The sequence below is a fragment of the Hippocampus zosterae genome, chromosome 19 (assembly GCF_025434085.1).
Source record: "Hippocampus zosterae strain Florida chromosome 19, ASM2543408v3, whole genome shotgun sequence".
Classification (NCBI taxonomy): domain Eukaryota; kingdom Metazoa; phylum Chordata; class Actinopteri; order Syngnathiformes; family Syngnathidae; genus Hippocampus; species Hippocampus zosterae.
The window spans coordinates 3,559,333-3,575,331 of record NC_067469.1 but is presented as its reverse complement, the minus strand read 5'-3'; the positions used below and the strand labels follow the sequence as shown (position 1 = coordinate 3,575,331).

The window sequence follows — 15,999 nt, the reverse complement described above, 5'->3', positions numbered from 1 at the left end:
CGGTGCCGCCTGACCCGTGGCCCGCTGTCCTTTTTTTTGTCCGCTCCCGCTCTGCCATCATTATCTACTGTATCAGCAACACGCCAGGGCAGTTGTCGTGACTGCGTGAGAGCCACCGAGGGCTGTCATTGGTTATGCAACTCGGACTCCAGTGGTGCTAATAGCCAGAACCGGTCTTCGCGTGGTCACAAGGGGGCCATCGAAAACATGTCGCGTTCAGAAATGGTCTCACCCCCTTGAGAGTTTCAAAGGCGGACTGAAATGTTCTTTTAAGACAATCGACCTCCTCAAATCCACCAGGGGCACTTCCTACATTTCCGTTTACATCAAATGTTGAGTGTTTTCAATTTTTCCTCTGATGTTCAGCCTACAGAAAAATGGAAGGATGCAAAGGCCATTTTTTTTGTGGTCATGATGGAAATGTAAGAAGACAGACAATTAGATTTCATCGACACATTCTTTGCCGCGGCGTTCTCGTGCGGCTCGCACAGTAATCATTGCAATGCCAATACGGGCTGATCATCAAGCTGTTGAGGATCTTTTCCACAAGGCCCGCATGGCATATTTTCCCGCAGATCATCTGGGAGGACACCTAATCATAAGCGACACCGAACCAGGACTGCAGACGTGACGCTAATCTCAGTGGAAGTCAGAAACATTTCTGAGCCTCTCAGCGTTTTTCAGCCTCCAAGATAAAATGGTACAATGGAAACTGCGGGAAAAGCTGTGATGCGATATATATTTCGGCACCTGATGTGCATCTCTCTTTAATTTCTTGTCATGTAAAATAATAGCGGCGAGCAAATATTTTTGGGTCAATCCGAATCATTCCATTATTTTCCATTTTTAGCGTCACATTTTAAACATGGCTACATTGAAGACAATGTATTTATATCCACGTGAAATTTTCTAAAGCCTGACCTGTGGCAGGGAAATTTTGGCTGTCAGAACAAGCTAGCGGGCTCAAGGTTGTCAAATGATGTGACTCACCGCGCCTTCAGCCCTACAACGAGAGGGTGTTGCTTTTTGGGGGTTTGAATCTAATATATTGTGACACTGCAGACAGACAGCTTTCAACACTGGATGGCACTTATTAAACGGCAACATGTGAGTTTTATTCGTCTACCAATCTTCTAGAAGAATACTTTATGAGATTTGGGAGGAGTGTGTGTGATTTTTTTTTTTGTCCATTCATCTGCAAGAACATTTGTGAGGTGAACATGGAAGAGAGTATCCAACCTTGATGTGCTTCACAAGGTAAAGGTCGTGACTCTTATTGGAAAATATTCCTCACGGACAACTCCAGTGAAGTCTTTAAATGTTGAGATTTTTGTCCCTCCTAAACCTACTATATATTCGTCATACACAGTATGAAGAAATGAATTCAGTTGCAATTTACAGTTTCGTACATTTTGTACAGATTCTAATGGAAGTCAGTAAAGTTTCTCTCAGGCCTCATTGTGCATGCTCTCTTTTCTGCCGTTAGCTGTTGGGAGGAACGTCTTAAGCGAGAGCCAACAGCTTGTTTGGCAACAAAGCTGGCTTCACACGTGTCTGAAGCCATGTAAGCAGAATAATTACAGAGGATTTGTATGGGAGATTGGGGGCTAGGGGGGGAACTGTACCCGAGTCAACGGCAGCAGAGCCTCAGGTCACAGTTATGCAACAGCACGGCTGTCGCAGCATCACATAGGATGATACCCTCTACACTACCCCCTTTGCTGAATGCCATTTCTTGGAATGAAACAAATATTGTATATATTTTAGCCATTGCTTTCAGGGCCATGTCTTCCATTTGAATTTTGCACACGTTGGACAGTATCGTACCAAGTGCTGTACAGCAGCGGTCCCCAACCTTTTTTTTGCCCCACGGACCGGTTTAATGTCAGACAATATTTTCAGTGACCGGCTAAATACAACAAAATAGGATATGACTTGCATGAAAACGGTGCTATTTTCGTAAGATAATAAACACGAATCATGACACGAGGAACGTCCGATCTGGCCACAACGCTCTCTGGTCGCTATGGTAACGGTTAAACGTGCCTTCAAAATAAGATACACAGCAAAAAAAAAAAGTGCATAAAAAATACAACTCACCATCGCCGCATATTTTGCAGAGTGGGCTTGGTGCGTGGGAATTTCCCGTGGAGATGAATCCGTGTCTTAAGTAGGACTCCTGATACTATCTTATTGAATGCAGCCTTCTTTTTCTTGGAAGTCGTAGGCTCCTCTTCTTTCTCCTTGGGGAGCCTTTTCCCTTTCCCAATGGAACTTTTCCAAAATAGTTTTTTTTTAAATAATTTTGCTTGCTCTTGGGTTTCGTTTCAGGCATGTCCAGCTTCGGGCCTGGAAGCTCTCCCGGCTGCAAAACACCTCATTAAGGTGATCAGCTCACGAATCAGGTGTGTTGCTCCTAAAAAGTTTTTTTTAGCGGTAACCTCTCACGTGACCGAGAAGCACCGCCCTCACCCGTGTCAAGAGTGACACACTGTCGACGGATATAGCAGATAATCTGGTAATTTTTCAAAATAAAACATCTTTCAGATTCCGATATGAATAAAACGCAAGTAATGTAAGTTATTTTGTCTTATTGTGCAGCCCGGCACCAAATGACCCGCGGACCGATAGTGGTCCGCGGCCCACGTATTATTCTCAGCATATGACAAAAAGAAAACTGTTCAGCTGGAAGACACGTCATGGAAAATGAGAATTTCAGAGTGATACTACCTTCTAGGTGCATGTGCCTGGAAAACGACCGCACCAGGTGCAGATTGTTATTCCAACATATGTGTTCATCACCAAAACTCAATATATTGCTCCGAGACAGCTTTCAGCGCACGAGGTGACATTTCCTCTCCGTGTGATTAAGAGAGCGCAGCGGGCCATTAATGGCATTCATTGCTCGAGAGATAAAGATCTCAGTGGCTTGGCTGTTTCTTGGGTTTCCTGTGAAAAATGAGTTGGCCGACGGCAACCAAATGGAACTCTGGCCACTCCCGCATGGAGAAGTGGCAATAGCATTACCAGTGGGGGGGTCACAGAGTGTAACTTTCGCAACAGTCATTGTCAAAATAATATCACAAATGTGTCGCAGTACAGTAAGAATGAAGTCAGAAGGACACATGAACAAGACCACTTGGAATTTGAACGCACGGGTTATTGTTTAAAACCAAAATACGTTTTTATTCGGAATAAAATAACCCCATTGTGTCAACGTATAGCTACACACGTGAGTGACTGCAATTCTTCGGGTGCAACTGTCTTATTCAGAATCTGCATGTAGAAAAGTACCAGTCGGAAAGAAATTTCACACAACCCGTTTAGTGGAACATTGTAAACCAAACGATAGTCATGGGAAAAACTTTTAAAAAATCAAACGGTTGAAGGGGAAAAGGAAACTGTGCAAAGAGCTGAAATAGTCTGATGTGTGTTAATTGAGCAAAGTGCATGAGGTTCAAACTCTGAGGCCATTTTTTGGTGAGGCGTACTGCCAATAATCTCAGTCATCAACGCTAAAGTGTATCCATGCTTTAAAAAAAAAAAAGGTTTCTATACAACAAGACACAAATGTGCACTGCCTTCCAGTGTCCTAAAGGGCATAACAATCTTCTAAGGTGCAGCAGTGAGTTCGATATGACTTTCTAGTATGTACAACGTGAGTTTACATGCAAGAGCTGCGATATATGGAAACACGTTGACGGGCAACAAGGAATGAAACAAAGAAGACCAAGAAACAGAAAAGACGCAATGAATTCATTGGTATAAAACTGTTAAAAAAAAAAGATTAAGCCAAGTTTGAACTTGAGATAAAGAAAAAAAATCCCTCAGCAATGTCAGTCAAGGTGTTTAAATATATACACGTTTCTTTTTTTCTTCTTCTGCTTTCAAATGGATCGTATATATACATCCGCAGTCTTTTTTGTTTTGTTTTAGGAAATGTGATATTTACACGTGGTACCTCCTCCTCCTCCCTTTTGGACTGATCGTACAGTATGCACTCCAATTGCTAGCAGAAAAATCACAATGTTCAAGCAAAGGTGTGTAACAAACATCACGCTCATTCTCGTTAACCGTGGAGATTATCAGTACATGTTTACAAATCATTTCGGTAGGGTGGGACAGCGTACTTGTTAATTTGGTATTTTTCACTTTTGACTTCACTTCTGATGAAAAGATGGGGAAGGTCTGGAATATTTTGTTGTTTTGGCGGTCATTGGGGTTGTGGGTGAGCTGGAGCCAATCACAGCCGACCTGGACTGGTCACTGGCCAATCGCGTGGCACATGGACAAATAACCATCCGCACTCACGTTTTCACATTTGGAAAGAGAAAGCGCAAGGCTCGAAATAACTTTTGTTTCTTTGCCGAACAGTTCTGCCAATCTCCATACAGGAAGGCTACAGCCAAAATTAGAATCCCGAACCTCAGAACTGTGAGGTAGATGGGCCAACCGACTACCTGTTGTAGCAGAGGTATGCACCGCAATCGTAAATGACTTGTGCTTACTTTACGCTGCAACTGACCAACAGAGATGCAAAATGGGGCGGGGGGAAGTCACCCCCCGATGTCCGGAGCGACCGTGCTGCTCCTTGTGCCACATGGTAGATTTCAAGTGGGCTTAAGATCGCGCCTTCCTCCAGCTGCTCTAGATGGAGCATCTTCGTTTATTGAGTCTCCGGTACACGCTGATGCTGTGCAGACCCGTGGACACCGAGCTGATGCCCGAGTGGGGCTGCAGACCGCACATGCAGCCGTTGGAGTGAAGGGGGTTGGAGAAGGCCTCGCCTTGCTCCATGTAGCTGTCAGAGTTGGAGAGGTCACGCGGGATGATCATCGGAATGGAATATTGCAGTTTCTCTCTGCTTTTATACCAAAGGCAAGAGCACATGGACTGGAAGTGGAGCACCTCGGCGTAGACGTTACGCAGTCCCCGACTCGCCGCTCCTCCCCCGCCTCCGCCCATCGCGCTTCCCCCGACGCACCCGGACGCCGTGGAGGAAGGCGACGCCTGGTCCGCGGCGCAGCGCACGCGTCCGCCGGCCTGGCCGTTATGTGCGAGCAGAGCACGCTGCTCGGCGTCCCTTTTCTCATCCTCGGCGTTCATGGTCATGAAGCGCAGGACGGCTAAGTTGAGGAAGGCTCCGATCACGGCCAGGCCGGTCAGGATGTAGATGAAGCTGAAGGCCACGTAGTCCGGCTTGGTCTGCAGAGCGTGGTGGTTTTGCAGCGCCACGTAGTCGCCGAAGCCGATGGTGGTGAGAGTGATGAAGCAGTAGTAGTAGGCGTGAAAGAAGCTCCATCCCTCAAAGTGGGAGAAAGCCAACGCCCCCGCGCAAAGGGTGCTCATGCACGATATAAAACCCACCGTCACCATGTTGAACATGGAGACCTCAGTCCGCCTCATGCCAAGGCACTTCTTCAGGCGATGGAGAAGAAACCGAACAAAGGTGTTGATGCGTTCACCCACGCTCTGGAACATGACCAAGGTGAGCGGGATGCCCAGGAGGGCATAGACCATGCAGAACACCTTCCCTCCGTTTGTGCTGGGGGCCGCGTGGCCGTATCCTGCCGGACGGGGACAAAATAAAAAGAAACGGTTACTGCGACGGAACGAATCGAATCTACTGTCCACGGCAGAGAGACAGGCAGGTTTTCGAGAGAAAAAAAAAAAACAAACCGGCTCATTTTTAGTTGATTTGTGCTACCTGATCCATCACTCTGCCTCAACCCCCAGGCCGCGGCTCGTCTCCTAACCTCATTTCTGCAATTATCATGTGAAAGGCAATATGGAAATTGCGTCGCGTAAGATCCTTGAAAAGATGTATTATGCAAAGCTAACAAGCAGGAGAGGCTTTATGTCAGCGGAGCACAGGTGCAACCGAGTCACCGCCGCTGCCTCTCATTAGCGGTTGTTCTGCTTTTAAGCTCAAGCTTTCACATCGACTTCATTTCAGGTCCTCAAAAATCCTCAATTTCCTAATCCTCCCACATTTATTTTAGCCGATGGGTGCGCATCTCCATTCAGAACTGCATAACAGTCACGAGTTCTTAATTGAAAATATAATCACGAGCAGCGGGGTTCATCTTTCTGGTTTTGTCGGTGCTTGTTCGTCACCTAGTAGATAAACGCCAACCTGCTACTCCGAGACAAAACAACACCCACTGCATCCCGCGTATTGACGACACTCATTAATTAGGCATCTCTCCAAGTGTGCGCGCTTTCAAAGGACATGAAAAGAATGGCATCACATGAATTGGCGCACGTGTCATCCAAATTTACATCTCATTGAGCACTTGGGGGCCCTGTGTGGTTCTTGACATTAAAACGCAGTCCGGAGCCTATTTATCAAGCGGAACGCCTCGGGACAATTAGTTTCCCAGAGAAAACAGCTGCAGTGATACAAAGAGGCGTTAGTGGCGTTACTAAAATGGGAAGAAACATCAAATTAAAATTTAAATTAAAAATTATAAATCATAATAAATAAATAAATAAATAAATAAATAAATAAATAAATAAATAAATAAATAAATAAATAAATAAATAAACAAACAAACAAACAAACAATTAAAAGGTTAAAGTCCCAATACAAGTTTAAAAAAATGGTTTTAAAAAAATCTGGATAATAAGGGAAAAAATTATGTCAATAATCATTTAGAAATTTTTACAATATACACACACACACACATGCACAACATTTTTATTGTTGCTTTTTTTTGGGGGGGGGGTCGCTGGATCGGATTGAAATCATTTTCTTTCATTTCAGAAAGATGATTTGTGGTAACAGAACAAACTTTTTTTTTTTTTTTTTTTACATAATCATGTACTGTATTGAAGGTATGACATTGAAACACCCGCGAATGAGCCGATTGTATACAGTTCATTTTCTTCACTGTACTGTATATATAAAGTTGTTGTTTCTGCTCACCGCGAATCAAGCAGCAAAAGAAGGGCAATGTTATTGGTCACGCGCAGCCGCTCGCGGACGGGCATTTTGAACACGCAGGTGGTCTGAGCAGCGTGACGTCACTCTTATCGATGTTTACAGCGCACCCACATATCATGGAATGTTCCGCGCGACGGCAAATAAACACGGATTGCATTCATATCGCTTTGGAACAGGCCGTCTTTGCGCTGTGGCCCGCTCACTTTCCCGGGATGCTTCGCCCCCACCCACACGCCCCCCCCCCCTCCACAGTTTGCTTTCATCTGCAGCTGCAGCGCTCCGAAGACATCAGTGTCCGACCCTTCAGATTGTAACTCTGACCACGAAACGGCAAAAGATGACTACGATAGCAGATTTTCCCACATTTAGACTCACAGGCAGACTTATCATCGCAGACACCCCCAACTCCGCACGACCCCGTGGTATGTTTACTTTGGCACTTAAACGCAGCTTTGGTCCGCTGAATCTCACCCCATTACGTTTCTGACCTTTGACCTTGAGGCCTTCTTGGCAGCTGCTGCCAAAAGAGCATGTGAGCAAACGCGGCGAATTCGAGGAATATTTGAACAAGAATAACAACTGTTGATTTATTTTGTGGTGTGTTATGACACAGAAACAAAAATTGCAGTCAGCTTGCGATAGTTTGACCAACAGCCTAACGCAGCGGCGACGCGGACTAAAAAGTCCGATTTATCACGAAACAAGTTCACCTCCGCCTGGGTTGGCTTTATATCGATTACGCTGAAAATAGCCTAGCGCCCAAGTATCGGTAGTTTGGGCCCGTTTTGTCCTCCAAAAACATTCATCAATTGGTCTTTGCTTGTCCGTCCGACCATTTAAGCTTCTGTTTCGCTCTCACAAAAACAAAACAAGGTCCAATTCCGCGCGTACTCCTCAGGTTCCTTTTTAGGGGATATGAAAAGAAAACTTGGCCAGACGTGAAGTTTTCCATGAGCTCAGTAAGCGAGCTATTCCAAGTAGAGTGTGAGATCTCGACGAGGGGGGGGTGGGGGCTGCCTAATTAAATAAATCATGTGATTTATGGAACTGATACGCGCTGGATGCTAACTTGTTTGAAGAGTTTCAACACAGCTGGACTGAAAGGCGCTTTGCATCAACATCGGACGTGGGGATGGACAGGCCTGATTTAAAAGGGGGGGTGGGAGTGAAGGGTCATTGAGGACGGGATAGATGAAAGGAGAGGTTCAGCCCGAAAAGAGGTTTGTCTCGTTGTTCTGACGAGTCAAGACTTTTGGTGGTCTATTACACACAGCGACAATTTGTCACACGCTAACTTGATCATATATTTCAGATTTTCAGGATATCCATGTTGTTGATTTCGTCCGACAAGCGCAAAACAAGCAAAACGTCATTTAAAGGCCCGTTTAGGCAAACGCAAATATTGATACAGTACGTGCGAGGAAAATATGCCGACTTGGCTTGAAGAAGAAGCAAAGGAACCAAACCAGCCCAATCTACACCTTTTTATTTTTTTAGAACGTTTTTCTCCAGCATTTTCTCACTTGGCTTCATTTCGACATTTCCCACCTCCGTCGCCCTTGGTGTCTGCGTGGCTTTTTGGTGTTACGTTACCTGCGCCTCGCCACCCGATTCCGACGATACGCCGCCAACTGTTGGGCATGGAAACCGGCGCGGCGGCTTTTAGGGAGCAGATGCTGTCCTAAAGTGCCACGCGCTGGCAATTGCAACCGAGCACATGACACGGCGATCGGTTTACTTAGCGAAAGCGTGAATGCAATATGGAGAAAGGACGGATTATAAAGGGACACCGAGAGGCTCCCCCCGGCTGATAAACATCAAAAGCCCCGGTGGCACAAATGACATTGTGCGCATTAAGCGGGAAGTCAAACTGGGCGCATTACGTGTCCGGGATTTTTATCTGTGCCTGGTTACAAAAGCGCTCACTGTCTAAATAAACATGAGGGTTGTAAAGTCCGAGCTGCTGCAACAGACGATATTTTCAAAAAGTTATAAGCATCCATATTTTTATTATTTTGGACACCATCTAATGGTTCCATTATTGACCGTCACTGGGAGTGAAAAGTTGGATATGTACGCGTCTTGTAACGGTACACGCCAGGTCGTTTTGACGCCTTTTTGTGGGACGAGCGCCGCCTCGGGCAAAGCAGATGGCGAGTGCTGGCGGATACGGAGTGATGCCGCTCCACCGCCACTCGATCTGCAGGTTCACCTTAGCGGGCCGAGTCGCGCGGGAACTGAATCGCCATCTGTGGCAAGACTTCGTAGAGATGTTTACGTTGTGCTGTGGCTGATGAGAGGTGGCATGCAAAGCGTATTCTCTTCCACCAACAACATTATGTCGTACTCCAAAACGTCAACGCTTCCATCAGACAATCTGCAAATGTCTTGTCAATTTACTTTTGGTGTAATTCTGCAAATTTAAAAAAAAAAAAACATACGGAAACAATTCTCAAACCGCATCAGTGTACCTTCAGCATGCGGTAGGTAATTAACAGAGGCAAGAGTGGATGTTTGTCCGAAAGAAAAAAAAAACGCCGACTTTACTTTTCAGCCCCCCCCCCCCCCCGGAGTCTCTGCACACTTTTGCATACATTTCCATTTGAAATTGATTTTTTTTTTGTTTTTTTGGAGCAATTAATTGTAAAACACACTGGCGGTAATTGCCACGCACACTCTGCCAACCTTTTCCACTGTAGCCTGTGGACAGGAAGGCGAGGAGCTCATCCCCTCGTGATATCGGCATATAGCCCGAGAAAGAAAAAAAAAAGGGCTTTACAGTCTGTTGTTTTTAGCCCAAGGTTATCAAGGTGTTTGCCTTTTCTATTTTCACGCCTACTTAATGCGCGCTCATAAACTTGCACGACGAGGACGGCCCTCCAGGGTAAACACAATTCACCCGTGACTGTTATTGTTACTATCATCAGGGCCCCTCTGTGTGACAGTCCACTTCTTTCCGAGATATTAGGCAGATGCTGAAGACAAATTGGAAAAAAAAAAGAAAAAAAAATTCCCCTCGGAGACAGCGTATGAGCAGGCGAGCTGCAGTGTGCTTGCTGCGGTCAGAACTAATCGCCATTTATTTTTTTGTATCCAGTTATATTGGTGTCTAAAACCCTCGATGTAAAGAAGAAGAAGAAAAAAAATCAATCAAGGGGGGGCTAATGCACCTAGTTAAATATAAAGTTGAGATGTAATTTTTTTTCCCATAAGTTGACCAACTGTACTCTTGTTTTTGCCTGTTTTGGGGACCAAAGATGAAGAGTCGTCAAAGTCGGCCATTTTGCTTGCTTTTTATCCACACGCAACCCTCGACTGTATAAGTTCAGAAAATAAATATTAATTCGGATTGGGGTGGGGGATGGTGGGGGTTGGCAATAATGAGAGCCCTGGGAAATGTGTTAGTTGAGTGAATGGTTTGAATGAATATCCCGAAAACAAAGGCTGGCTTCAAAAGCTCTCCGATGTTAAACTCGTCGACAGCTGTGTTTATTTTACGGAGCGAACAACTCATGCAAATTCACTTTACGGGCAAATGTATTTTGTTATTGTTTTACAAGAGCATCCGCTTTGACGTCCCGCGCTTTTAAGGCTCCATCGCACTTCCTGTCTTTTATCATTTCCAATTGGATGACTTGAGTTTGTTTTGTGTCATGTATAAAATATCCCTCCCCCCCCCCTTGAAATGATTCCACTGTGAGCGTGAGCAAAATGTTTCTCTGAACCCTGATCTTTTCTTGTAAACGTTCTGGAACGGGCAACGAGGAACTGCGGCTTTAATCCAATCATTGTTCTGGGAATCGTAACCAAAGTGTCTACACACAACTCACGTTCCCAATACCTTTCCTTTTCGGGCCACGAGAAGAGAAACAGGAGAGATGGACAGCCATGTGAACACGGAGGGAGGCTTTGACGCACGCACGGAGCTTCATGTCACATGCCTGGAGTGATGAGCATTTTTTTAAACTGTAAATCAATTTTTTTTTCCTGACATGAACTCATTCACTCCCAAAGACGTTTTTAAACGTCTTTTCAGACTTGCTCCAGAATTGGCTGGTACTGAATGAGTTAATTTGAAACGTCCACTGGCAGGATTAGAGCACTAAAGCTAAGTCGCGTCGTGGCACGGAAGTCATATTCCGGGGCATGAGATTCGAGGTATCCTTCCTTTCGCATGAAGAAAAAAAAAGATGAGAGTTCAGGGGAGCCAGTTAGTATAAAGCTTATTCTGCATGTCCGTCATGAGATGTATATTTATAACCCGGAATCGGGGTCAGAAGGGAGCTAGCTTCAAGTTAAACACACCGCAGCTCTCACTAGCGTGCACTATTTGCTTTGGTTCAACTCCAATCGCGACGAACCGGCTGGACGGCGGAGTCCAATAAATACAAATGTTTTGTTGAGCGAGTCAGGCAATTTTCCATTCAGGCGGCGGAGCATAAAGCAGACGCGCGAGGAAGGCCACGCGTGTGAGTCACGTGACGCGAGCGGCGGCGGCGGCGAGGGGAGTCGCTCCCATCAACATGATGAGCTTTGATATACAGTACCTATGATTCACAACGCAGGCGTAAAACTTTCCGTTGCGTCATACTTTCCGTGGAAAGACGCTGAAGGTAAAAATAAATAAATAAAATAAAAGGGGGCGGCCCGGTAGTCCAGTGGTTAGCACGTCGGCTTCACAGTGCAGAGGTACCGGGTTCGATTCCAGCTCCGGCCTCCCTGTGTGGAGTTTGCATGTTCTCCCCGGGCCTGCGTGGGTTTTCTCCGGGTGCTCCGGTTTCCTCCCACATTCCAAAAATATGCGTGGCAGGCTGATTGAACACTCTAAATTGTCCCTAGGTGTGAGTGTGAGCGTGGATGGTTGTTCGTCTGTGTGTGCCCTGTGATTGGCTGGCAACCGATTCAGGGTGTCCCCCGCCTACTGCCCGAAGACAGCTGGGATAGGCTCCAGCACCCCCCCGCGACCCTAGTGAGGATCAAGCGGTACGGAAGATGAATGAATGAATGAATGAATGAATGAATGAACGAATGAATGAATGAATGAATAAAATAAAAGTGGCTTGAAGTTGGGCGCCAAATGAAAAATATCCAAAGCAAAAGCGTTAGTTACATTAATGAAATTCAAGATAAAAAAAATTAAGCTTTAGAAAGCCAGTTAGAGTGCTTTTAATTTGTAATTAATTACGGCAAGGACAAATTGGACGACAGCAATTCTCGCCACAAATCTTTTTACCAGCAAGGTGGCTCCAACCTGCCAATCGCTCCCATTGTCTCTCTCTCTATTCAACACCAAAAATAAGCGTCGCGATCCGGGCAAACGCATGCTATCGACGCCGCAAGGCTAATCCACAGATCTGCATACGGAATTTGCTCTTCTCGGACCCGCTTGGAAACTTCAGTGGAAATCAGTGAAGAGATTTCGGACTAAGTGCTATTCCCCTCCGATAAATCTCTCCCACCCTCCGCTCTGTTGGCGGGCAAACTCTCAACCTTGCGTCAATGAAACTTTTCCAGCTGACCACCCAGCTTGACTCACGCTTCATTCCCGACATGCAAGCGGCTTGTGAAGAAATGTTTGCACGACAATCCCTTACTTTTTTTTTTTTTGGGAGGGGTGGGGGGGCAATAGGAATGAGAATTCTTTGCTTTTTGTACTGCATCGGCGCTTCGACCAAAACAATCTTAGTCATCATCGAGTCCCTTTTAGTGACATAAGTGAGTCAGCAACGCCGAGGCCATTTATTCATTAACCGCACAGTTCGAGAGCCCCCGCGTATTATTTCGTCTCATCCTCAAGGTCCGTTGTGTCATTTCAAGGACAGCGCCTCCATTATTTCCAAAACATCCCATTTGTTAATGCAACGCCCGCACGTCATATTGCGTCATTGTGCCCGCCCGTGAAGAGCAAGATGTCATTCGGTTGGAAACGCTGAGCCAAGTGTCGAGAGACGAGCGAGTTCCCGCTAGTGCCTTTATTGCCCGTCGCAATTGTTTTAATTGCGCCCGATTGCAGCGCTAATGGTCCGGTTCGAACAAAACGTGAACAATGAAGACGTCATTTTCTCAGCGCAAACATCAAAAAATGGATAAATGCAACGTGTGAATCACACCGGCGCCTCTCATGTTTTTCGATCTGACGGCTTTAGTGTACATCAGATAACAGCCAGAGGACGTGAACCACAAGTCGCTTCACATCGTTGTCCTCTAAAGGTCTGCCCGACCTTCGTGTGTGTGGTCGCATATGCACGGACGATTCCCCCTAAGCCTCCATTATTTTTTCCTTTTTTTTTTTTATCATTCGTCCCTCTCCGACAACATGATCCCTCATCTCTGGCGATCTTAAGAGCGTTTGCTTTGCTCATAATTCATTTGGTTTCCTCCTCACGTGGCCGTCGCGTGTAAACAGACACCCAGGACACCAGGAAAGTGATGACCGATTAGAGCTCGTTCTCGCCTCCTCTCTTATGCCGAGTAAGAATAGTTGATCCCCGACCGACGGTAGATCTTGCTGCTGTTTAGGGATGCGTATTTCGAAAAAAAAAAATTAAGACGTTGTCTCGTTCGCTGTGGTTTACAGGACTGCGGTGTTTAGGAAATGAGGTGGTGGATTTTGAGGGATTCTCTTGTAACGGTATTCACACGGTTCTCACACCAACTTTGGCACCTCTGGGGAGACTAATGCGTTCAAGCTCATTTGGAAAAAGGACTGTTATGATAACTTCCCATTGAAAGTGGGGTACGTGTCTATTTCGAGATATCGGGACTGGGACCGAGTGCTTAAATATGACCAACTTGACAGTAAGGTCTTTGCGGCGTGATCTTGAGTGAGTACAGCAAGTACAGCGTCAAAACCGTGAGCCGCAATTCGGGCTCCGGTGTTCTCGTGAATATGAAATGGCGGCTTTGGAACACCAATCGCCGTGTTTGCAGCAGCCGCAGGGTTCGCAGTTACAGAAACCCTCGGGCGGGCTTTGTGTGCAATTCGCCGCGCTAGGCTGATTGGGTTACAAGCCACAGGTCAGTCCCGCCTTGCCGCCTTGAACGCAACAACGCTAGCCGGTAAGGCGATGCTGAAGATTAAAGAATGAAGCGCAAGAGAACAAATGTCAATGATGTCATGCCAAACAACTAAAAAGAGGTTAAGCCATCAAAGGAAACGATTGTTTTGGTGACAGCACACGCAAATATTTGGGGCATTTTCTAATCACACGGCTCTCTAATCCCGAGCGGTACAATTTGTTATTTGGGAGCATTTGTATTTGAAGAGGCATCCAGGAGCTGCATCACATTTTTTTATTTTAAGACGACCCCCGATGCTGTAATTCATCCAAATGCTTCGAGCTCAGTCAAGCTCTGAGGCGGAACAATGTTGGCTATTTATAAAAGGTGTCCGTCCCTCTCCACTCGCTTTTTGTGAGGCCAGACGCAACATGTTTGCAAGGCCGCGCTAGAGTTCAAGCGTATCTGATGCTATTGTCAACCTACGCTGTGCATTCGGATTGTATAATGACCCCATTTCATATCACTCATATATATATATATATATATATATATATATATATATATTTTTTTTTTTTTTTAACAGCTCTGACACTTGGAGGGATTGCTGTGCCGTGAATAACATGTCATACGCATATTGGCTTATATATTTTTTCCATTTTAATAGGAAAACAGAGAAATGAGTAGTTCTCATTAAAACTGTAACATGCAACTCGGGAGCGAATAAAAGGTGAAATGTTATTCGCCAAGAACACAAAATGTCCAATATTTTGGACGTAATGTCCGATTTATGATCAAAATAGAACTGCCCAAAAAATACACCATTTTCACTCCAACAACCTTGATTATTAAAAATGTGCTATCGGTACTTTGGTATTTTAATTAATATTTGACGTTCTCTGTAGTTATAGATTAAAAGTAATTTTACCCAAATAAATGTGCATGGTCCATTATTTTATTTTTTGCGTTGTATGTTAAGTGTAAAGTTTAAGCAAACAATTGCAGGTTTCTTTTTTATGACTTTAATCTGAGCATCCATATTATTATTATTTTGATGACTATTCCTTATCACAATATGCATTCTATCCGTATTCTTTTTAGAAAGATGACAACTTCACCGGATTTCTGTTCCCGTGGCTTGTCGCGGTCACGTGACGTGCTGCAAGTGGACACCTGTAGCGCGTAATCTTCATTTCAAGAGTTTGCAGCGCTGTTTCTAAGCGCTCGTGCGTCGCTCACTTTTCGTTCTGCCTTGCGCCCGAATCCCCCCCCCCCCCCCCCCACCCGCACCGATTACAAAACAAAAAAACATGTGCGGCCGACTGACTTACCGATGGTGGTGATCACAGTGATGGCGAAGTAAAAGGAGCCGGCGAATTTCCACTGCACGCCGGCTTTGTGCGGCTTGAGCTGCAGCACCACTTTCTCCAGCGCGTCAAAGTCCACCGCGGACAGGTTGAAGGTGTGGAGCAGCTCGGCCCGGCGCAGGGCCACCTCTCGCCTCTGGCTCGTCTCTGTCTGCGACTCCAGCGCGTCGAAAATGGCCGCGCCCACCATCAGGTAGGTGAAGGTGCAGACGATGAGGACCAGGGTCCGCACGTTTTGCCTCTTCATGGCTGTTGCGTGTCAGGGAGACGGGCCGAGAGCGAGCGCGGGTCTGGACGACGGCGAGCTGGGCTGGTTCATGGCTGTGTTGCTCTTCTGGCGTAGGGGGGAGGGGGGAGCTCCGTCTTGTACTTTAGGAGACGGGAGCTGTCCGTTCAGCACTACCCCACCCACCCCACCTTGCATCTGGGCCCTGCCTCCACGTAAGGTACTCCCCACCCCCACCGCTCCTCCCTCCCGTGGCACATGTGACCAGAAAGGCAAATAATCCTCCTTTCAAACACCGTAGGCACTTGGTGTGAACTCAAGTTTTGATGGTGTAAATGTCATTGTTATTTTTTAAACTATTCTTTCACTAAATTAGCATACTATACTTTTTAGTACACTATACTTTGAATTACAAGTCGTCCACAAGATTTTCATGTTGTAAGAAGTCACCTGGTCAATTT

The 15,999-nt window shown here is 45.8% G+C and overlaps 1 protein-coding gene across 1 annotated transcript; it reads right to left on the bottom strand.

The window, feature by feature from the left end:
* Positions 1 to 4,202: 4,202 nt before the first annotated feature.
* On the bottom strand, positions 4,203 to 15,767 carry kcnk3a (potassium channel, subfamily K, member 3a). The gene is made up of 2 exons (XM_052053267.1): positions 15,277 to 15,767; positions 4,203 to 5,567 (listed from the first exon to the last, which is right to left on the bottom strand). The coding sequence occupies exons 1-2, from the start codon at positions 15,557 to 15,559 to the stop codon at positions 4,648 to 4,650; spliced, it is 1,203 nt and encodes a 400-aa protein (XP_051909227.1). The 5' UTR covers positions 15,560 to 15,767; the 3' UTR covers positions 4,203 to 4,647.
* Between the last annotated feature and the right edge of the window lie 232 nt (positions 15,768 to 15,999).